Raw genomic sequence first — 25,904 nt, 5'->3', positions numbered from 1 at the left:
ACTACCAGATTTACAAGGTAAGTGTTGAATTTGTAATATATAATACAAATGTGTAATAATACAAATGAATGGCATATCCTTGCATAGTGTTATTTGGTAATGTAAGTAAGTAAAAGGTGGTTGATTTTTATAGAAATGACTTTAATATGTGACAGGAGTGACTTATGTGAATACGTGTTCTCATCAAGTAATAGGCCTCAGGCATGAAACATGCACACATTCATACCTCTCAAAAGTACCAATTGACACAGAATGCCTTCAGGTTGGCCTCATATTTTTTCTACTGGCAAATCCTGATAGAGAGAAATTAGAAATTAATTACCTATGTTTCAGTTTCAGACTTCATATCCCTCAGACCAATCTTAAAAATAGCAATGCAAAAACTGTTATAACTGTTATTCTATCAATTGTCTATGTTTGTAAGACCAAAATATTTAAAAAAGTCTTCCTATTGTTCAGCTTTTTGTCCCACTTTTATTTATGGCTTGGACCAGCTTTGATGCTGTAAGAGTTTGTGAGGCATGTACCCATTACAAAAACCTGTAAGAAAGCACTATAGTTAGCAAAACAGCATCACAAACACAGATATACTAAGCACTAACACAGCTATGCACCCTGAGCATCAAACAAAACAGACTTGTGTATCCCTGAATCCAAAAGATAGAAAACAAGGATATGGCACAGTTATAATCATTTGCACAGTGTGTTGGGGGGGCAGGAGGTGTATAGGGAAAACTAAACAAAATGTATGTTTCTGTAGAAGGGCCTGAGTATGTGACTAACAGCATGCACAAAGGGAAGAAAGAGAACTGGACTTTTGTAAAATTCTGAATGTGCTGTGTCCTTTTAGGGATAATCTTATGTCTCAGAAGTACTGACATTATTTGTGCATACAGTTACTGAAGAAGCAACGATACGCATGTCTTTCTTTTCAAACCAAACTGCTGACACTTGAAATTTAACTGATAAACATGTTTTGAGGAAGTCAGATATTCTGCCTAAGACCCCAGCAACAGGGGAACTGATATGTGCTAGTTTAGAGATGTGTACAAAGCTAATTGGTCAATTGTCCAAATCTGCCTAGCCTAGCAACAAGACCTTATTGTATGTAAAGCTATATGTTTTGAAACTTGTTCAAAGTTTATTGGTCAGTGTTACATTCCTTTGTCTAACTGCTGACAATGCATACTAAAGGTATATAATAAGCTAGTGATTTTTATACTTCGGGCAGACTCTATTCCCGAAACTCTGTCTCCCACATGCATGTCTGAAATAAAGATTTTTGGACTGCTGCCAAGAGACTGGACTCAGTTATTTACAACCTTAACAGGTAGTGCCATGACTCAGATTTTAGAACTCTGGGAGCTGTGGCCACAGACATATGCATAATTAACTCACTCACTCTGGAGCAGCTCATAAAAAGCTGCCTGCTTAATTCCACCATAGGAACAACAGTGCAGGCTGAGCTCATTTTCAGAAAATCCATTTCTAATACCATACAGAAAACAAATGCTCAGAACTCAATTCTAAGAGCTAGACTAAAAATGTAAATCCGAAAGTTGTTCAGCAGACACTGACCTTTCCAACAGTGTAAATGTTGATAGAAATATGATTAGTATGGTATACATGCATTTGCGTGAATGGCCGATGTCCAAATGTGAACATGTCGAAAGCAAAACCCCAAGATCACAGAATGTCGAATCTGCTGATGTCAAACCTGAGATTACCAACCACCAGCCAGGCTACTATTCCCCCTCTCGACCCATGGTAGCGCTTGTTGCGGCGGTTGTGTGATCGGGAATTTCAAATTTGACATTGCGCACAAAATTATGAGCATTCATGCATATGAACATTTAGGTTCGGAATTACGACGGATCGACCTTTGGTTGCATGACCAAATGCATGTAAACCAATTAATATATTTCTCATAATTGATAAATAAACAAAGCATAATATTTCATCATCTGTAACAGACAGAGGTTACATATCAGTGTAGAAGTTGTACATCTCAATGTCAGCTTCAAAATGATGCATTATTTGTGCCATCACCATGCTCCCTTGCAAAGATATGGGCATTATAATGAGAAGTATTGGAAATGTATAATTTTCATAATCCTACAAGACTAAACAAACTGTGATATCTGTACATGTGTACATTGCACAGACATATCTTTTACCATGTTATAAGGAGTAACACTGTCTTCAAAATGAGGTATTACTTGGCACACTGACGTGCTCTCTTAGTTAATTACCAAAATATGAAACAAATCATAATTTCCATAACCATAAGTCCGAAACAAACTTTGATATCTGTACATGTGTACAACATACAGGCACAGTTCTTTTACCATGTCGGAACTATGAATACTGTCTTCAAAATGAGGTATTACTTAGCACATTCAGATACTCCTTTGTGAAATTATTTACCAAAATATGAAAAAAAAATCATAATTTCTATAACCTAAGTCCGAAACAAACTTTCATATCTGTACACGTGTGCAACATACAGGCACAGTTCTTTTACCATGTTGGAACTATGAATAATGATGTATTACTTAGCACATTCAGATGCTCCCTTGCAAAGTTATTTACCAAAATATGAAATAAAATCATAATTTCCATAACCTAAGTCTGAACCGTCATAACAAAACTGTAATATATGTAAACCATATAGACACAGTTCTTTTTCCATCTTGTAAGTACTAATACTGTCTTCAAAATTATGTACTATATAGCATGCTGATACATTGTCAAGCAAAGTTATTTACCAAAATATGAAAAAATATAATACATTTCACAACCTAAGTCATAAACAAACTGTGATATCTGTACAGATAGTTCACTTACCATCTTAAAATGAGGTTTTACTCAGCATGTTGACAAGTTACCTAGCAGACTATACAACAAAATTAGAAATATATCTGGCACTAGAAAGCATCTAGTGTGTCCCAGACCTGTGCTTGCAATGTGATAATGACTTTTAGTAATGTGAATAACAGTGGCAGCTGCTAATGTTTTTTCCTGAAAAGTGATAATAACTCACTGTTACACTGTACCTGCACATATTGTTAATTAATAATGTGATAACGACTTGCATTTCACTACTGCCTGGTTCTGCATGCTCATACAAAGTTGATAATTGCTGCACATGACCTTTTGAGCAAACATTCATTACATCCCTGGTGCAGGTGTAATGTAAGAGTGAGTCATTATCATCTGTCAGGAAAGACCAGAGAAATTCAGTAAAAGTTGTATAACTGATATATTACTGAGCCCTTCCTCTCACCTAAATTCTACACATGACTGACAAAGGCAGAAATATTGTTCAAAATATCTGGATGTTCAATGCCACAATCAGCGTAAAATCAGTAAGAACATATATCTCACTAAGGCCTTCCTTTCACTCACACATCCAAGTTCATATCCCTCCACTAGACAATAGATAAGAGTACAAGAGTACAGCAGAGTAGAGAACAGCAACAGTAATCCCCTTACACAAAAGAGGCCCATCTCCCAACCCTGGGAACTATAGACCCATAACTCTAACCATCCTTAGCTGCAAGGCCATGGAATGAATCATCATGGACTTTCTCAACTAGACCAGTTACCAGTGCATAACACAAGGATCTCTGCTGGGCCCTGTACTGTTTGGAATCTATTTCTCAGAAGTCCAGGTGAATACAGATAGTGTGTGACTTACCGTGTATGTGGTTGTAAATGAATGCTGGTTCTAGTGCTATTAGAATGCATTCTGTTCATGATGTCTGGCAATGCAGAGCCATCAGTTTTTCCACTGGAACTAATAAACAGTCATTGTGCTGGTATTTTGGCAACAATTGTACCAGCCCACCTACCCATTTATCAAACTTCAATAAATAAACAAACAAGCAAGAAAGCACATACAGGCAGGCACTTCAGGCAATCCACCTCAGAAAACTTAATTTGCAGTGACTTGCAAAGCTGTGTATATCAAGGTCATCAGTCATGTCCACTAACCTAGAACTGTGTATATCAAGAGCATGGGTCATGTCCACTAATCTATAGAACTCAGGAATTAATTTGTGCCTGCCCTGAGCTTCCCATGTAACCAATGTCTTCTATATTAGCACTTCATGAACCACCATCATAACCAGGTCCCTTCCATAAAGCATTATCAGCAGCTAATCTAACTTAATAACAAAATTGTAAGTGCTTCCTTGATCTGGTTATGGTACTAATAACAGTTTCTTGAAACCAGTTAATAATATATGAAGTACCATTCAAAGAATACATAATTAATCTAAAAATAAATACAGCTCTTTTCTTAAAGTATGACAGTTGTGTAGTTAACCAATGTAGCTGTTATAACAACGGAAAACAGTGACCTTCTTCGAAGAATAAATATTACACATGTATTTAATAATAAAAATATTGTTTCCAAGAACTTGGCTGTAATTGAAAAACGAAAAAAAAAAAACTTCCCTGACACACCAATGAATTGTTTTCCCCAGTGACCCCTTCAATTGTTTGTGTTGTGTATGCACAAGGATCAAAATGACACAGTGAACTATACTGCCAAGTGGTCACTTCAGCAGTCTGACCATGTATGCACAAGCACTTCCCTGAAACACAATGAATTATTTCACCAAACAACATCTTCATTAGTATGTCCAGTTGCACACATGTACCAAAATGAAACATTCACCCAAGCGACCCCTTCAGTAAAATGTTGAACTATCCACAAGCACTAACATAAAACATTTCCCTAAACGACCCTTCACTAACATTTCCTAGTATGTGCAATCACCAAAATAAAGCATTCACCCAAGTAACCCCTTCAATAAAATGTTTATGTATGCACAAGCACCAGAATGAGATATTAACCCAAATGACCGTTCAGTAACATTTCCTGGTATGTGCATGCATCAAAATGAAACATACACCCAAGCAAACCCTTCAGTACAGTGTTGAAGTATTACCAAATAAGGAATTCACCCAAGCGACCCCTTCAGCAATATTTCACAGTCTGTACATGCACCAAAGTGAGACATTCACCCAAGCAGCCCCTTCAGTAAAATGTTGAACTATGCACAAGCACCAACATGAAATATTGCCCTAAATGACCCTTCTGCAACATTTTCTAGTATATGCAATCACCTAAATGAAGCATTCACCCAAGAAACCCTTTCAGTAAAAAGTGGATGTATACACAAACCATAAATTCACCTCTGGAGTTGCACCTCTGTCCCTCTTGGACAGAGAAGTTAGGTGCTGATCGTGGAAGTAAGGGTAAAACTTGGCTGGGCTTGTAAGGGCCCTAGGGTCATTAGCCTAGTAAGCTCCTCCTACGATTACCCCCAAAAATACTGGAAACATATATTTCAAACTAAGTGTATATTATTATTTCTACAAAGGTTTCTGACCAGAAATATGGAAACAACTTACAGTACAGAAAAGGAGGATCTGCCCTAACTTCTTCCCCCCATCCGTGAAGGATGCCATGTCACATGCATGCTGAATATATTGCCTATCCCATCTTTACTGGCTTAGTTTTAATATTATTTTTATATCTTTGAGTACGGGTTGTCTGGAATCTTGATAAGATAGTTTCAAGGTGCATACTAAATGAAATCAGAGTTTTCTGATTTTGCTCAGTGGAAAAAGAGTGCCGGCATCCCATTAGAAAGATATTTGGGTATTTCCCGACAGCCTTGCAGAAAATATTTATTTAAAAATTGTAATTCTCTAAATGTATACTGTGTAAAATGCATATTATCATTATTATTGAGAACTGCATTAAACATTTGGATTTCTCTGTGCTCTTACTGGAATTTCTGAAGCAGAGATTCTTTTCTCCCCACCATAGCTTATTAGTTGAGCATCAGGGGTGACAAAGTTAAACTATTTCATAATTTTTTTCATTAATGGTCAGACAACATTCTGACAACATGTTTCACAATTTACTCTTTGCTAATCATTTCGATCTTAGTCTCCTTTATCAGCCTTATTGTTTTTATTTATTTTTTTTATTTTTATAAAAACCCTTGAACTGGTCTGCATATTCTTGGAAACACGTTTCTTCAATGTACTTTTCAACTGAATTCATTACCTTAAGTCATACTGGGCTAACTGTTCTTCCTAGAGTTACGATAAGTGGACGTTCACGCTAGTGCAGAGCTGAGTGAATCAACACTTCCGGCAACAAATGGACCATCAACACTGCTGCTGCAACCTAACCTAACGGTTTTGCGGTTTGTTTTGAAAACTTTACATATCTGTACTTATGCCTTTGCTAGGACAGGACTAGAGATCCAGAATTGGGTGAAAAATAGCGATGGCTGGAAAAGATATAAGAATAATATGAGAGATCACTTCAGTGACATCCTAATATTTAAAGTTTATGCTGTTATTAAATTAAATTTGAGTTGTCTGTATATGACCCTGTACATCAGCTTTCTACTAGACTCTGTATACCCATACCTCTCAAGTGTACCTCATTACGAGGAACGTACCTCATTTGGGGTCTTAAAAAAGTTCATGTTCCTCAAAGTTCCACACCGAAAGACTCTGTCGCACGTTCAGTGTTAGGATTTTTAAGTGAAATCCATGGTAAATAGAAATTAATCATATCAATTCATTAAAAGATCTTCTTTATAAGTAAAACCAGCATATTTAAACCATCCCATGACCTTCCTAGTTGAAGTTGTTAGTAAGCCATTAGGATGTGTTCCACATTTTGCCCATTTGTTCCACATTATGAGGGCTAGTATACCTCATTTTGGAGATGGAAGGTTGAGAGCTATTATATTACTGACTAACTTAATCTAGAGAAAAGGGATTTATTGCAAGTGTGTATGTATGTTTTCCACATGACGGTTAAAAGAAGACCAGGGAGAAAGTGATAAAGTCTGAGTATGCAAAGGGGAGTTGAAATGGGTTATCGGCTCTGCATTTTGAATGTTGAGCAAAGCATGAAGTTCGAAAGTATTTTTCTCCTGTCAAAACAGTTTGATTACAAGTAAGATAATAACTGCATACTATTAGGTTATATGCTGTAGAATAATACGATGTCTTGACAATGCCGGTTCTAAAAAAGTATACAGAAAACGTATACAGAATCGCCTTGCTGTGATCGTGCAAGGCAAGCCAGTTTTTCTCAAAAACTTCCAGTATGAGCACTTAGCAACTCCATGATGAAAAATAAGTTGAGAAGGTAACTGACAAAGTTCAGGTACTTTTTCATCTTATTTTTAACAGTGGAGCTGCAATACGGCTATAAAGTTGGATGCACTTTTGGAAGGGACTCGGCTGTAACTGCATTTAATTACTAGTTTCTCACAGTGTGCTCAGAGGTAAGCACAGATGCGCTGTGAGAAGGTACTCGGGGGGGGGCGGGGATTAGGGCCCTAAGTAGAATTTTCTGTTATCTGTTTGCCTGTGGAACTAGTTCAAAACTGCACATCTTCTTTTGTTCCTGTCTTGGAAGAATTTGTAGTTGCTAGTGTAATAAGGTAAGTGCTGATGTTATTTGTTCTTACAAAGTTGATTTATGCAGGATTGTGAGTTTATCTGTGTAGAGTGATAGTGGGTTTTATCAGGCTACTCGTATGTGAGTGGGTTTTCTTTTACATTTTTCACAAAGGTGGGTGCGTGTGTAGGAATTTTTGTTAAAGTGCCTGAAAAAGGTACTCCTGCAGGACAATTGTTTAAAAAATATTCTCCTGAAAGTTGTATGTATGTATGTTTGTTGGAAAGATTGACTAAAATTGATGGTAAATTAATGTTTCCAGAAAAAGGTAGTTTTGACAAAAAGATATGGGCTGCTGGGCAGTCTTTAATTCTGAGATGCGTGAATCTAAAGAGAGAGAGAGAGTCATTCTTTAGGAGCCTAAAAGATAATGCGGAAAAGTTAATCACCCAACTGCTGTCAGACACTAAAATTGTCAATGAACTTCAACAGCAGACTAACTCTGCTATCCTTTACTTACTATGAGAATTGGAGAAATTAAAGGCCACTCAGGCAAAGAGGAATAGGGTTGCCACCTTTTCAAATGCCCAAAGTGGGACAGTTGTGGTACAAACATCAGATTTTGCAGGTCAAAACATAACCATGGTCAGTACAAGGGAAAGAACTTCACTTTTTTTACCTAAATAAAAGCTTATTCTTGTAGCATTTTAGTTGCTTATTCTGTTTCTTATAACATTTAGGTGTTTCAGATACAGAATAACTGTTTTATGCAACTATTACATAAAATATAGGAAATATTTTTGCCCTAATATCTCAGGACATTTGCCATTTTTACAATTTTTTTGCAGGACACAACTGCCCAAAGAGAGACTGTCCCTCGCAAAGTGGGACAGGTGGTAACCCTAAAGAGGAATTGTCTGATGATGATTTTCAATTTCGTCCACCACCAGTACATTTCCTGCCATCTCCTTCGCCGCCTCCCATACGCCAGTTTCAGCACCCTCCTCCCTATTCACCAGATACAATAACCCCACACCTGCCTGTTTCCCCACAGAAACAAAAATGAAAGGAAAAGCGTAAAGCTCAGACCGCAAACTCTGAGGCGACCCTTGCCTCTGCTCCCAGCAGATCACGAGACCTTTATATTAGCCCTGTTACATTGGGAAACAACTTGACACAGTGAGAACGCATCCCGCAGCATAAAAATCACTTACCTAGAAATCAGAGAGTACATCAGATGCCTCTAGTACTGGTTAAAAAGGGAGATTATTATGGACCAGACATGTTTAACCTGGATGAAATGTCCCCATCCTTTTATTCACCCTCAGAAGACAGTAATTCTGAAAATGACTGCCCTGAGTGCCCCTTTTGTCCACTACGACAGGTCCTAAATCTAGGTTTTGGGACTGTAGAAGGAGCTAACCAAACCATGCAAGTGGTTAGAGCATGCTCGGCTGTAGATTTTCAAGCAATAGTGCAGTCATTACCTCCTATTAGATAAAATCCTGCAAAGTTTGCTAAAGTTTTAGCTGGTCACGTTAAATTGCAAAACCCGACCATCAAAGAAATCAGAACAGTACTCAAATACTCTACCCCCCCAACCTCCTAAAACATGTTTGGAAACATGCAGGAGTGCCACCAAATAGTATAGCACACTGACCAAGAATTTTTAGACATACGGGAAAAAATATTACAAGCCGTTAAGGTAGTGTGTCTGCCAGCACCAGACCGATCTAAAATTAAGGCTATCATGCAGAGGGAGGGGGAGACTATTGATGCATACCTAAAACATATGACTGCTGCCTTTGAATGCTACCTCATTCCTTAGTTTTACACATGAAGCCTCACTGAATAAGGTTAACTACCTGGATATAACAATAATGAAAAATAATGGGAATAGGTTTACTACATCGCTTTTTAGAAAACCTTGTTGGAAAAATGGCATTTTACATCATGAGAGTATGCACCCCCGCCATATTTTTCCAAACATTGTTAAAAATCAAATGGCTAGAATAACCAAAATATGCAGCGATGCCAAGGATAGAGAACAGCTGCTAAATTTTCAAATTAAGTGCTTTAAGGACAGGGGTTATCCAGAATATGTACAAACATGCATGCAACATAATAATGTTATGAACCCCAAGGTGAGTCATAAACGGGGCTATCCTGGACATTATAATAAACCTGGGATAGGCAAGATACAATATGACATCAAATTCACGAATGATGTAAGATACATTAAAGACATTATCAATAAAAACTGGAAGTTGCTCTATATGAATAAAGATTTGAAAAATGTGGTAGGTGAACACCCTATCTTCAGATATAGCAACTGTCCAAATTTAAAAAGATTATTATGCAAAGAGAAAGTATTACAAACATCCTTGGACATTAGAACTAATTTTAGGAGGGGAACTTTTCCATGTAAGAAATGCAGTATATGTAGCTACATTAGTGATGAGCAGGCATATGAAAATACACAGACTGGCTATAGGTTTGTACCGAATTTTTATGCCACATGTGAGACCAAAAATATAATCTATTTGGCGACATGCGACAATTGCAATGCCTACTACATAGGCATGACAACACGTAGGCTCAGAGATCGAGCCTACAATCATGTTTATGATATACGGAAGATGAACATCAACAATGCTTTGGCCAGGCACTGTCAGTTATTTCCATCCCATATGTTCAAATTTAAAGTACTACAGATACTCCATCATAATAGAAGGGAAGGCAATACAGTAGGCACTTTGGAACTTTTCGAGCTGAAATGGATTTTATTACTTAGGGCGCACATAGAGCCAGGACTGAATACAGCACTTAGTATCAAACCAGCACTATTATAGAGATATTTTAATTTAGATTTAGAGAAAATTATTAAACAGTTTATATACAAGCAGGAATTTATTAGGAGTGTGTAAATATATATTTAATTTTATCTTTTGTCTTATGCATATGAATGTGTAAATAACTAGATACACTTTTTTAAATTATGATTAATTATTGTGGCTTAGCCATACTATTACATGAGATGTCATCCTATGGATTTATTTTTATATATTTTTATCTTTATGACCATCTAAAGTCTCTTAGAATCATTGGGATATTCAGAATATTAAATTAATATATGACTGAATAATTTTATGGAACAATTATATTGAATCCAGTTTGAACTATTATATATATTCTTAACCTAAGAAAGATAAAATTATTATGTTATGCAAACACTATATGCTAGTTGGATTGAACACTTTTTACATATCCTTGAGCTAGTATTTATAATGATTTGTCTTACAAAGCAATGAAGGGAAATTTTATATGTGTAGTTGAATGTCTTCTTTACATTTTGGACTCAAGGTAACATAAGATGTAAGAGATGTTTTTACAGGAAGTGATTTCCTTTTATGGAATTCAGCCCAAATAGTATTAATTGCTTAATTAATGTTTAATTAGACTTTTAACCGCCGAAATGGTAGTTAATTAGGGCGGATACCTTACTATATAAAATGTGGTCATATTTTAAGAAATTTGTAACCTGATGAAGCGGACTTGTCGAGTCCGTGAAAGCGCTTGTTTTATTAAATAAATATTTTTTGCTGTTTATCGTGGAAGCTTCAGTGATTTGTATATATACTGGTCACGTTAAATTGCAAAACCCAACCATCAAAGAAATGAGAACAGTACTCAAATGCTCTACCCCCCATCCTCCTAAAACATGTTTGGAAACATGCAGGAGTGCCACCAAATACCATAGCACACTGACCACGAATTTTCAGACATACGGGAAAAAATATTACAAGCCATTAAGGTAGTGTGTCTGCCAGCACCAGATCGGTCTAAAATTAAGGTTATCATGCAGAGGGAGGGGGAGACTATTGATGCATACTTAAAACGTATGATTGATGCCTTTGAAGCTTACTCTGGCTACTCTAAAGTAATGGATGGCCCCGTAGCTAGTAGGCTATCAGCTGCATTTGTGAAAGGGCTACTGCCCTCTATATGAGACTGATTAAAAAAAAGTCTGCTTAAAATGGCTTAACTTCGGCTTGTATAAATTGGTGTCCCAAGTGCAGGTATTAACTTCTTTCATGCAGCAACAGCAGCAATCACGCCCCAATCGATGCCCATGAAATAACAGGGAAAAAAGATACACCAACCAACCTAGGTTCATGGTCCTGCAGCAGCAAAGGGTTCCAGGAAACCAGGGGTTTCAGCAGCAGAACCCAGACCCTTGTTTTAACTGTGATCAAACAGGACACTGGAGAAATAATTGCTCTTACTTGCAACCTGTGCCTCAGTCTTGGCAACAGGCCTTGGCAGCCAACTGTCACTCAACTGAGCAGGCCCCAGTCAGCTTTGCAGTCTATGGCCCCCTCTTTTCAGTTATCACAGCCTCCTGTAATTACTACACAATAGCAAGCACCTACTTGGCAGACTAGCCAATAGGATAGCCTAAAACAGGAATCACTATTACCTCTGCTTCCAGTACGACAGTCTGGACTATATGTCCAGTTAAAAGTACAAGATTCTTCTTTACCTTTTTTAATAGACACCTGTGCTACATGATCTATGATTACTGCTTCCTCAGCTAATTCTTTACCCCTCTCCACTAAATCAGTGACCGGAATTAAAGTGTCAGACATGCAAGCTGAATATCCGGTTACTAAATGAGTAAGTGTAAATCTCGGTCCTTTATCAGCTAAACATGCCTGCCTGCTGAGGACCTCAGCACCATTAAACCTGCTGGGAAGGGATCTACCGTGTAAGTTTAACTGTACTGTTTACTGCACTCCACAGGGAGTTTTCTTAAATGATCCTGATACTCACTTCTTGACAAATGTCCCTCCACCGCATAAAGATGTCATCTTTTCTCTCCTTGACTCTAGCCAACCTACCTCCACTGTAGAGGATTGGAATCTCTTAAATCAGTTACCTGTCACCCTTTGGGGTGCTGCCAAGGGATTGGACTCAGTTATTTACAATCTTAACAGAGGCCTAGGCTGACAAAAAAGGTAGTGAGTTTGTGTAAGTAAGAAAAGTCAGCAGGTAGGCATTTTTAGTAAGCATAAAATATCCACTGACACACAAGGAACTTTAAACCTAATGACTGACCAATTCAGCTGTTATGAGTGTGTGTGTCTGTATGGGTGCTCCAAGTGAAATTGGTGTGTGAGTGTCTGCAAGAACACAGCCAAGCACTGTGGTAGCTCTACATTATATGTCGGACAGGTGTGAGCTGTGCATGGTAGAGGTGACAGCTCATTGTCATTGCCCTGATAACTGATTCTGCCAGGAGATGCACTGGCACATCCACGCCTATGGCCAGATGCACTGATGCTACCTGAAGGTGACTGATGTTACTAGATAAGCTCTCCTCATGAGTACACCCAGTACCATGAACCTATGGCCTGCCATGTGGATACCTCAACCACTGAAGTAGCAGTGGAAGTAGTGCCACTATGGAAGCATGATCAGGCACGGCCATGTTGGCTAACATCAGATGATGTGGCTGTCCCCCTCCCAGCAGACATTTCATCACAGACACCACTGTCATTCATCCAAACTATTGAATCAGCAACACAGTGGAGGCAGTCAGACATGTCAGCCTGTGCCACAGTTGGAGCAGTTATTAGCAAATCCTAGGAGAGGTCCATGGAATCTTATATTAGAACAACGTGAATTGTGGTGGATTTTATTTATAAATGTATCAGTGTTTCCAGGTTTATATGACATGGTATCTATAGCAAGTGTGTTAAAATTGAGAACTTTTGATAAATAACCACAGGACTATGGTTATTGTGATTTTAATTTAAAATTTATATCATTTTATATTATTTTATTTTGGTATATGGTACTGTGTCTTTAACTTGATTGCTTGTGTTAGAGGGTATTTAAAAGGATGTCATATGACTGCATTTGAATTTTGAACTTTTCTGAGGAAGGCTGGTATTTGTTCTTGTTGAAAGCGCTTAAAAATAAAATATTTCCTTTTTATTTACGAGCGGTTCCTGTCGTGCCTTGTATTTGGATTTACAGTTGGTGTTTCAGTTGTTATTTAGTTCTACTGACTTGTAAGCATATCCAATATGTAACAGAAAAATTTACTTTATATGACTTTAAATAACTGGATGTGTTGCGTGAACAATCCAGATCCAGAATGGGCGGAAAATATTCTTCCTGGACAGCTACTGATGGAAAAAGCTGTCTATTTAATGGAAAAGCCTGATGCTACTAGTTTCAAAAACAATAAAAACAGGGTTCACAACTCCTTAATAATCGCCAAGGCATTCATTCAGATGCAGAATATAGTCCTGTGTTCTCTTAGTGATATAACAGGCCGGTAAATTAACTGCAATGTACATTGTTTATCTTCTGTACAATGCTGATACAATTGATTCTGATTCTAACATCTGTTAAAAAATACAAAACGTAAAACTAAGATGAACGGACTGTTCACTATGATAAAAAATGCTAGAAATCCAAAAAAGTGTACAGTCCGAAACATGGCCAGGATAGAAAAACCTCTGATTTATTAAGTACTTATTGGTAGCTGCTTTCACAAGTATCAGACTTGCTTCATCAGGCCATTTAATTAAACAAATGCACGCATATCAATTTAAAAACTTCCCGAATTCCATTATCCAATCATATTGAACCCTTTAAGCACATGACCCCAAAAACAAAGTATCTAATACAGCCACATTTTCTTGAAGGAAATGTCATTTGAAGTTATTAAAACATTTTGCAATATATGAAAAATATATAATAAAATCCCTAAAACGTCTTACTAAACAGAAAATAATTTTTTTATATATTAAACGATACATGTGAAAATATGTCTCATATGAAAACAAAACTGGGCACATTCTAATCTAAAAACTAATGCTTGAAATATTTAATAAAACCTGCTCTATATATAAATAACATACATGTTTTAATAATACAAGGATGAATCCCATCATAAAAGCATTACTAATAGACTCAAATCATGTTTATTTAAATAAAGGCCTGGTTTCTAACACCGGTTTCATTGGGACATGTCCATTAACACCTAATGCACAATCAAATGGGATATGGAAAGTTTTTAAATTGATATGTGTGGATTTGTTTAGTTAATTGGTCTGATAGCGAGTTTGGTACTCATGAAAGGACTTGCCGATAAGTACTTAATAAATTAGAGCTTTTTATATTCTGGCCATGTTTGGGACTGTACACTTTTTTTGGATTTCTAGCATCTGTTAAAAAATGCCACTTTCTGTAATATCCTGCACCTGTAAATGAATTGATTAGATCAAGCTACAAAAAAGTCATGAAAATGGTTTGATCTTGACTGTTGTCTTTCAGATAATCAAAAGAAGGAAATGGAAAATGTACATGTCACCCTCAGTACAAGGAATGCTTCTTTGGACAATTTGATGCAAGAGAACTGTAAGTAGAACACAACATGTTGGATTATTACAGCTGTCACTTCTAATAGTATAGAAATGGTTCACTCACTGCACAATAATAACCTTAAAACAAAAGTTAAGAAAGAGTAAAGTGAGGAGTGTATGTAGAACATAAATGTAACATTAAAAATGTAGCAGGTGTGCTTTATTTTAATATAAGAAGAAACACAGAATGTACACGTATACCAGACACTTCACTAGCAATCATCCAATGTGCTAAAATAAATGATTGGTAAAAGGGCAGACGATACATGCATCTAGACTGACCACCATGGATGACCATTTTTTAATATAAATTAATAATTTTATTACGATGTTTCTTGAAAGAAGCTATCCCTTGGAAAGGTTAAAAGAAATTAGTAACAAGGTGATCCGAAAGAGGAAAATGAAGATATTTTCTCCCTTTTGGGCACTGAGAGTATAAGCTTTGGTGGAGTAGCTAAGAAACGTAATGATAAACCTGACCCAAGTAGCTATGAACTTAACCATGGTGAACAAATATGAAGTTGGTAGTAATCAAGTGAAACAGGTTTTGAAAAATAATTGGAATGTATGGAATATAATGAGCCACATATTAAGAGTGTATGTAAGTAGTTTTTAAGTGTTAGTTTTTGGTGTTGTAAGTGTGCATGTCTATGGTTTAATAGTTAGTATTTTGAAATTCAGCTTTGTAAGCTTTCAGTATGATGACTTTCAGTCAAATGAGTTTTCAGTATTTTGAAAATTAGGCACTGTGGTCTTGGTCAATGAAAGTCAGTCAATTGAGATTTCAGTCGTTAAGTAGAAACTCATTTTGTCTAAACAGGTATATGCCCTCTTCCCCACTGTAGTGCAACCATGGAGTTAGTATATATATAGTAAGAGGGTGTGTGGGGGGGGCATATCTCCCCACCTGTTTGAAACATAAATCATAAGCATGCATACTTACAAGTCAAATGAATAACTCTTTCAGGAAGATTTTATATATCCAATCTATGTCAGGGCTATGCCACCCACACCCCCCAATGAGGGAGGCTGTGCCCCCCAGCCCCTTACCATATATACTAACTCCAGGTTCACATTACAGTGGGAAACAGGGCATATACCTTTCAACTAAATGAGTTTCAGTGAAATGTGCTTTCTATTCAAATGAAGTAGACCCACGCACACAGATATATATATATATATATATATATATATATATATATATATATATATATATATGTATATATATGGATTCACTTCAGAAGCTTGAAATACTACTGAAATATCGAATTTCAGTATCTCATGCTCAAGAAGTTGAATCCACAAAACAACGAAAACTAAAAACAGCAAAATTCAAAAGTTTGAATACCGAAGGTTTTGAATTTCGTGGTTTTACTACACACACACACACCATCCACCACACAAACACACACAATCACTCTACTACATGAAAGCAGGGAGGCAAGCCCCCCTGCATCACCCATGTTGGAGGACTGTGCCCCCCACGCCCCCCTACTTAAATATTCTCACTCCGAGGTCGCACAACATACAAACACATACAAAACACCACCACATAAGCAAGCTACATTCTCCTCGCACACACACATCACAGCAACAAAAACCACTGACACACTCCACAGCCCCTACCCAAACCCCTTAACACACATACACTTACCTGAATACATGACCACAGCAGAACTTTAAAAGTGCGAAATTAAAAACCTCCAGTATTTGAGGTTTTGAATTTCACATTTCTAAACTTTCGTTATTATGTGGATTCGGCTTCTTGGGCTCGAAATACTAAAATTCGAGATTTCGGTATTTCGAGCTTCTGAAGGAATCCATATATATATATATATATATATATATATATATATAAATATATATATATATATATATATATATATATATATATATATATATGTATATATATATGTATATATATATATATATATATATATATGTATATATATATATATATATATATATGTATATATATATATATATATATATATATATATATAAAATGTTGCTATTTATTACCTAATATTTCTTACTCAGTTTTTTACTAAGTTATTTTACTTATTTAAATATTATGTCTGTTTTGTACCTTTAAGAAGTTTCTAATTAAGTTTATTCATTAATTGTTGGAACATGATCGGTTTAAAATTTTAACTTAATTGTATTTAAGCAATCAATTTTCAACATCTTGAGTTCTGATGATGTCTATTTATTTAATGTTGACGAAATTGCTTAACTCAAACTTAAACTATCACACATTAATTTCTTGAAACTGGAATCTTTTGGCTTATCAATCTAATGTGAGGTTACTGGTGTGGACCACCAGTTCGCTTGTGTAGTCAGGTAATACAACAAATTTGTAAATCTCTAAATATTAATTTGCAGGAAAATGTCAATTTGCAAATGGATCACGTTAAATCAGCACCACTGACCACATTAGATAAAAATCATTGCAAAATTAAAGATGAAAATGAATTGTTCCTAGATTTTAGTAAAATGCATGACATCTTTTTTTGGAGATGTAAAAATCAGAGTAAAGAGGAGAAATGTTTAACTGAATATTATTTACGGTATTCAGATTGTGTTTTCATTCCAGCAAGATGTAAGTATGTTTTCATTGCAAATAAGACTATAGTTTTGAAACAGTTGCATATAAATTGTTCATGTCAGGGATAGAAGGAAAGTGTATGTAAAGAATATCTGATATTAAGTGAATAATCATCTGTTCATTTAAAAATGTGTAACCACTGTCCAGTCACAAAGAAATATATAATCTGAGTGATGTTTTATGTCATCAGATAGGGAATGTGAAGGGTGAGGCATGCAGAGTAAGAAACATGTTAGAGCGTGGGTTTCATTTTAACTATGCTTGTATTTCAGTCTGATTTTGATGGTTTACTCCCTGCCAAGTATAAAAGAATGTCAGCATGGCAGATTACAGGACGTTTTGCTCTTTGTGGAAAGTTCTTTTAATGCATTTGGAACTTGTGCCTAATATGGAAAGACAAAAACAGAAAGTCAGAAGATCATTGTTAGAATGAATGCTGTCTGCTGAAATGTACTGTGCGAAAGTTATTTGGTACCTTAAGATGGTAACAGCTGCCATACCTAGTGCTGCTTCCCAGTCTGTCACCCCTCAACACCAAGCTGAGGAGCAAAAACGGCCATTCTTTGCTCTGACATTTCTCTGTTCTCTCCTAAAGAGGAGCACTAGGTCCTGCCCTCATGCTTATGTGATGGACAAAAAAATATATATATATATATATATATATATATATATATATATATATATATATATATATATATGGGCCTACCTGACATGGTCGACAGTTCATATGGTCGACAGTTTATTTGGTCGACAGTTTATTTGGTCGACAGTTCATTTGATCGACAAGCATTTTAGGTGGGGGGCTTTGCCCCCCACCCCCCCCTAACTATTTATATCAACTCCAGGGTTGCACAACATTGGGGAAGGGGGCAAATCTACTTGTCGACCAAATGAACTGTCGACCAAATGAGTGTTGATTATATGAACTGTCGACCATGTGAAGGGGACCCATAGATATATATATATATATATATATATATATATATATATACACACACACATATATATATATATATATATATATATATATATATATATATATATATATATATATATGTATATATAGCAAACCAATTAATACTGCATTACTGACCAATTGGATCTGCCAATCACTTCCCATAGTACCTTGTGTCCTATCCTAGTGATGCTTCTGAGACTGGACAGAAAATGACTGCACAGAATTTCTGTCATCCACATGCAAGACAGACTACTTTGATCTCCACATGGACCCCAACAAAGAACATGCCAAAGTTGAGTGGTCCCAATACAAAACCCATGGAACACAAGTAGAGATCATGTTTTACAGGAGACCACATCACCAACACTGACTGTATGAGCTCTGTCTGTGAGACGGTTAGCTACAAATCAGATTACATATGGGTTAATATTTAAGTGGTTAATCTTATCACTAATGCTAGAATGTCAGATAGTACTGAAAATCTTAGGTAGGTATAGGCATACATTGTGTATTTTCTATTTATTTAGTTATTGACCGTGAAAGTCTGATTAAGACAGAGCCTATTTTTCAGCAGAGGCAAGGGGGAGAAACACTCCAGATGCATGTCTTTGGAATGGGGGAGGAAACTGGAGTACCTGGAGAAAACCCATGTGAGCACAGGGAGGACATGCAGACTCTGCACACAAGGCACCTCAGCTGAGAATTAATCTGGGGAACCTCTTTCTGTGAGGTGACAACATTAACCACTGCACCTCTGTGACACCCAGTTCTTCACTTCAGTTCTTCAGTGCTTCAGTTGTCTTCTCAAAGACGTGCACCAGATTTAGTAGACAGGAGCTGCCTTTCATAAAGCTGAATTGATTCATACTGAGGGCTGTCAACAGAACTGTAATTATATGAATTTGTGTCCTGGGAAATCCCAGAGTCATGTTCCCCACACAGCCTCAGCTTTATATGTATTTGTTAAAACATAATTAGCTGGCTATATTCCTCAATGATATTCAAATGTATTACCTACTGGTAACTTTATATAAATAACTGGATGTGTTACATTAACAATCTAGATCCAGTCTGAGGAAGAAAAACATGTTTCCTGAACAGTTACCGATGTCAAAAAACATGGGCTGTTTAATGGAAAAGCCTGATCTGCTAGTTTCAAAAATAATGCAAACAGAGTTCGCAGCTCCTTAATAATTGCCCAGACATTCATTCAGATTCAGAATATAGTCCTATGTTATGCTAGTGACATAACAGGCTAGTAAATTAACTGCAATGTACACTGCTTATCTTCTCTGCAATTCTGATACAATTGTTTCTGATTGTAACATCTGTTAAAAATGCCTCTTTCTGTAACATACTGCATCTCTAAATTAATTGATTAGATCAGCTACAAGAAAAACTAACAAAACAGGTTTGATCATGACTCTGATTTCTTTCAGATGAGCAAAAGAAGGAAATGGAAAATTTACGTGTCATTCTCAGGACAATGAATGCTTCACAACAGACCATTGCTTCTTTGGACAGCTGTAAGCAAGAGAACAGTAAGTAGAACACAACATGTTGGATTATTACAACTGTCACTTTATACTATAGAAACAGTTTGTTCACTGCAAAATAATAATCTCAAAACTAAAGTTAAGAAAGAATAAAGTGAGGACTGTATATAAAACATAAATGCAACAAATAAAGTGTAGACATTAAATACAACATAAATTCAACAGCTGTGCTTTATTTTATTCTTATAATACAAGCAATATAAAAAAACACAGAACATAGACATATACCAGACTGTAAATAGGAAAGACAAACCTCCTACAGACTTCAAGTATTCACTGCCAAAGAATATTCAGGTCTATGTTAAATAAATGAATGCTTAAAATGTCGAGTACAACATACTCCAACACTTTTAAGCAAAGGTTTATTTAATCGACAGCTCAGAATGTCAGAAAAAGGAGTACGGAAATATATTGTTTGGTCAGCACTGAAATATGTGATGTATTACATCCCCTGTTATTGGACCCCTACTCTTCTCTGTTTTCACCAATAATCTAGCCTCTGCCACCAGACATGGCACACTCATACAATACACAGATGACTCAACCATCATCTGCTCAGCCCAGTCCCTACCCAAACTGCAAAAAGTCACACAGGAAGCCTTTTCCTCTGTTGAAACTTGGTTATCCAATGCCCAATTAATACTCAACCCAAACAAAACTAAACTACTCATCTTCCAATCCATCAAACATACTCAAAACAACTCTCACTTTAACATCACAGCAAAAGACAACACCACTATATACCCAACTGAACACACCAAATTGCTAGGAGTGGAAATAGACAAACTAAATTTTAACATTCACATATCCATGACCATAAAAAAGTCCACAAAAAACTAGGAGCATTATACAGAAATAAGCAACTTCTCACCAAAGCAGCAAAGATTTCAATAGCAAATTCCCACCTTATCTCCACCCTACTTCATGCCTGTCCAATATATACCAACCTAAGGCAATGCGATCTAAACAAGCTAGAGACCTGCTTCAACAAAATCACCAAATTCGCCACAGGGGTATCCTACCATAGTCACCACTGTCTCTCACTTGCTGAACTGGGCTGGCTTGAACTCCCTCACCTCCTTCAATGGTATCAACTCTCACTCGCTCACAAATTAGTAAACCATCCACTAAATGTCCCATCCCTCCAGAATCTACTCCAACCCTATCGCACCACCAGACCACTAAGATCCAGCAACAAAAATCACTTGCAGATCACTAAAGCCAATAACTCTGCTGGTGAAGCACTATTCTCTTGCACCATAGCCAAATTATGGAACTCCCTCCCACCCACAATTACCTCTATACCATCATGCACCCGCTTCAAAACTTTATTAAAAGTGCACCTAAAAACATGCTGGCTATGCCCTTGCAACTCCCACTCTAATATCACCCACCCCATCCAACCACTACCTTTCTTTCCACTCCACTAACTACCTTGATTATAGCAAACTCAGATGCTCATAAGCCTAGTACTTATTATACAGCAGTAATTTCTTATTGTAACATTTGTTAATGTCTGTTATGTACTTCCCAGATAAAGATTCTAGTTGTCTACTGATGTGCTATGTTCTTCATCTGTAAATATGTTGTAAGTAATTGCTATGTAAATTGTTAATCGCTATGTAATCCAATGTAACTACTGTCTGTTTATTTTAACTGTGGAGCTTTTCTCCCCAGGCCTCCACTGAAAATGGATCTACATCTAGTTGGACACTCCCAGTCAACAAATATAAATAAATAAATACATGTAAGCTATTCCTAATGGTGCCATACTATGCAAAATGGGAGAATTCCCCTTTTCTGCAAGGAAGTGCGGTCTCGGAGTTGATATATTTAAATACGGGGGTGTGGGGGGTGCAGGGGGCTTGCCCCCCTGCTTCCACCATTAAGGTATGTTTTTTTTTTTTTCTTTTTCTTTTTTTTTATGATAGATTTGAAGTTGCTGTCAGTTGGTGTAGTGTCCTACAGCACTTGGAAGGAGTAGGTGGCCAAACAAAACTTTTTGTTATTCTGAATTATGACATTGTGAGCTGTCGGTTAAATACACATTCACTTAAAAGTGTTTGAGTATGTTGTACTTGACATTATAAGCGTTCATTTATTTAACATAGACCCAAATATTTTACATGGTGAAGGAGCCACACAGTCTAAAACCAAAATCAGTAAAGCTACTATAATCCACCTTTGCAATATCTGATCAGCTGTAACAGTTTTGGGCAGGAAATGTCTAAGAATGATTCTGTCCACCACCATTTGTCACCACCTGTCTCACTGCAATGCTGTTCTTCTACCTTCTTCAGTCATCATGGTTGACTGTTACAGGCCTTCACTTGCACAAGTTGTCTATCTCTTGGCAGGACCCACCGGGTTCCTCTTGCCTTAAGATTCTTTCTCCAAAATTTTCTTCATGAAATCATATTTAACTTTTCTGCATAAGTGAAGTGGCCTAACAACCATAATCTGTTTTCCTTCTCTGCAAATGGTCTACTTTGGCTTCTGTCCTTCTATCTGCACACTTTCCAAATATATACCTATGAAAGACAGTCACATAACAGCTATCTGGTATTTCAATAAATATCATTTCCTGACCTTCTATAACTTCTGGAAGAAACATTCCAACTTAATTTGTCTATATGTTTGCTCTATTGTATTTCATCATACCGGTGACCTTAAAAGTATGTCTTCCTTTTAACCAGTTCACCTTTTCTTCATGACTTTGTTTCCTGTGTGTTTCTAGAAGTGCCTCGTTTAAGTAACTGAACATCTCCAGCATTTCTGCTTAGCTCTCGCACCATCAAGATCCTTGCTAAGTGCAGTCAGTCTGATGGAAATGCAATCTAGTTCAGCTAATATTTTATAAATACTATCTTCCATTTTCATCATTATTGCTATCACAAAATATACTAATTTTTACATACTACTTCATAGCGACACACTTAGAAATAAGCATGTAAATTTGGCAAAGAAAGGATTCTAGAATGGTTATTCAGCAGAGTATCAGTGGCACAGGAAAACATGAGTAATAATGCAGATCACAAGGTGGTGGGGGGGCTCCAATACTGATAAAGAAGGAGAAAAAAGTCTACAATGGTAGATTTATTGTTATAAGGGCTTATTGGCAAGGAAGGAGAAGTACAATTACATGTATTTATATTCCAGCTAAAACTAATATTAGGGAGCTTAAGACAGTTATGGGAGAAGTAATTTGTTTCCAACAGAGAATATTATCCATGTATGTGTATTAGAATCTGATATGCAATAGTAAAGCTGCATCAGAGGGATCTAGAAGGGAAAATATAACAAAAGAGGGCAGATTTCTAGAGAATGATATGAAAATATTTGGGATGGGAGATATGAAATTACAATCAGAAACGTAGGCTTAATTTACATATTATTTCCAAGGTAAAATAACTGGGCTAGATTGAACAGAAACTATATTTTGCATGAGCTTGGGTATTTGACAGTTTTGAATCATAGCCAATAACTATTTCAGACCATACAACAATAAGGATGAAAGGGTAATCCAGCAAAATGAGACACTGGAGCTGTCCGTCTTACTTATTAAAAAGACAATATTTGAATAAATGTGTTAAGAAGTGTACACATTTCTTCAGAAAGAAGAAGTAGGATAAAATGAAAATAAAATGTAAAAATATTGTAGAAATTGGAGTGAGAGAGAGAAAGACAGACAGAGAATGAGATATGGGTATTAGTAATAGGAATTATTTAGAGGGATTATCAAAAGTTAAAGTACTGCAGTTGAAGGGCAATTGTTGAGTGTTAAAGGAAAAGTGAGGGAGTATTTGGATAATATGCATAAGTGAAGCAACTAATTTTGATAACAACCCTAGAGCGCAAACATTATTAGCACAGCAACTTAGACAAGAGGGAACAGAAAGGGGTGTTTGCAAGCACAGGGAACTTATGATTAGAAAGATCCTATAGAGGTAAGAGGTATTTGAGATATTTCTGAACTTCTATGAAAATCTTGATAGACCTAATGAATGTGGAACCAAGAAAAACACAAATGGAAATATTTATGGCAGACTTAAATGTGCCAAGTTTAGAGGAAAATGACACTCAAGAATTTGCAGCTAAGATTAGAGAGGATGAGAAAAAAAATTGTGATGTACTATCCATTAACAGGGAAGGCTCCAGTCACAGATGGTATTCCTGTGTAAATTTGAAAGTATAGACAGAAAAAAAATGATAATGGTTGAAAAGGTTTTATTTGACAACAATTTAGAAGAGCAAAACAATACCAGTATTTTGAAAGACATCTGTTGTGATTGTATTACTCAGAGAGAAAAAACCCTTTAACTCCAACTTGAGACAAGTCTCAATTTTGAACCATGATTACAAAACATTTATGTTTATACTAGGTAAGAGAATGACTAAGATGTTGTCAAAACTGATAGATATAGGTCAGTGTGGTTATATGATAGGCAGACAAACATTTAAGATAAATAGTACAATGATGATCCAGGAGAAGCAGAGTGCAAGGCAGCCCCATTATTGCTGGTGAGTCTTGATGTAGAGAAGGCAATTGTTAGAGTTGGCTGGGATTTTATGAGTAGGGCAATGACAGCATTTGCATTTTATTATAGAATAATGGAGTTAATTATGAAGATATATAAAAAGGTCAGAGGTAATAATCAAGTTGGGCGGGTTCCTTTCTGCCAAGCTGGGTTTGAATAGAGGAAACAGGCAGGGGTGTCCTCTTTCTCCTTTGTTATTTGCCACATACTTAGAGTCATAGGCAAAGAAAATAAGGAACTCACAGATGCAAGGGTATAATTCATTATGGTATCCAACAAAAAGAGCCTTATTTGCAGAAGACAATATTTTGTACTTGATAAATCCATAAAAGGATATTTCAGTGTTTAGTAACATTTCAGACAGTTTCAAGTTTTTTCAAGATATAAAAAAAGGATGAGATGATACAAAAGGTACAGTGATAAATTATGTCCCTACTCATGAATTTGTTCAGCAATACCCATATTTATGGGGACATGACATGATTTGGATTAAAAAAAAGTTTCTATTATGTCAGTTAAGGATATTTGGGTACGTACTAAGTATAGCATAATACAAGAAGAAGGAAGCTCTTGATGATGGATGTGGACAGAGATGTACAACTGGTGAAAATGTTATTATTCCCTTAAGTACTGTGTACACGCCATGCATATTTTTATCAACCAGGGAAGAAGATGTTGACCATAATTAATAAAGAATTGAAGGAATGTATTTGGTATGGAAAGTGGCCAAAATTTAAGTGGGATAAGTTATTTCTCCCACAGAGCAAGGTGTTTAGGATTACAAGATCTGAAGGGATACATTAGAGCATAGTTAAGGCTTGTATACATAACACAAGCAGAAGAAAATGAATTGAAATGTAAATAAATTATATTGAAAGAGGGTGAGTGGGAGAGCTTATAAAATAAGAAGATAGTAGGATTTTGGATGCAGGCACAAAGAGAACAGTAACAACCATACATAATATTATATGTACAAAGCAGCAGAAAATAATTTGAGAACGGAACCAACACAGGAACAGAAAAAATATATTTTATCAGTAGGGCTGCTGTAAGTATAGGTACAAAAAATAGGCATGAGGGAGCTGGAATTTACAGAGAAACATTAGCAAAAGAACCAAGGTGCTGCAAGCAGATAATTTGGAAGGGAAACATCTTAGAGTGAGATGAGGCCAAGCAGTTCAGACTGTGGGTTGGAGACTACCTTCCTTACATGAACTGATGCCAAATTACTACAGCAGTGTAAAAGCCTGTGTGAGGACCTGCCCACTTTTTAGAACTTCTTAAATAGGAAAAATAATGGGTTAACCGCAAAAGAAGTGGATAAAACTCAGTAGCTTACAGTAACACAGAATCACTTC

The 25,904-nt window shown here is 36.4% G+C and overlaps 1 protein-coding gene across 1 annotated transcript in view; it reads left to right on the top strand.

The window, feature by feature from the left end:
* The window catches only part of LOC122815740 (CD209 antigen-like protein B), a 1,006,265-nt gene that overhangs the window by 480,603 nt on the left and 499,758 nt on the right, over nt 1–25,904 (top strand). Inside the window, exons 3-4 of the mRNA XM_044088497.1 lie at nt 14,798–14,881; nt 19,892–19,993. Coding sequence (XP_043944432.1) covers nt 14,798–14,881; nt 19,892–19,993 — 186 coding nt within the window. The remainder of the gene's footprint in view (nt 1–14,797; nt 14,882–19,891; nt 19,994–25,904) is intronic.

Source organism: Protopterus annectens, chromosome 1.part1, assembly GCF_019279795.1.
Source record: "Protopterus annectens isolate FY-2018-M chromosome 1.part1, PAN1.0, whole genome shotgun sequence".
Classification (NCBI taxonomy): Eukaryota; Metazoa; Chordata; order Ceratodontiformes; family Protopteridae; genus Protopterus; species Protopterus annectens.
The sequence above is the reverse complement of the archived record's forward strand: the minus strand, read 5'-3'. Positions and strand labels throughout refer to the sequence as shown.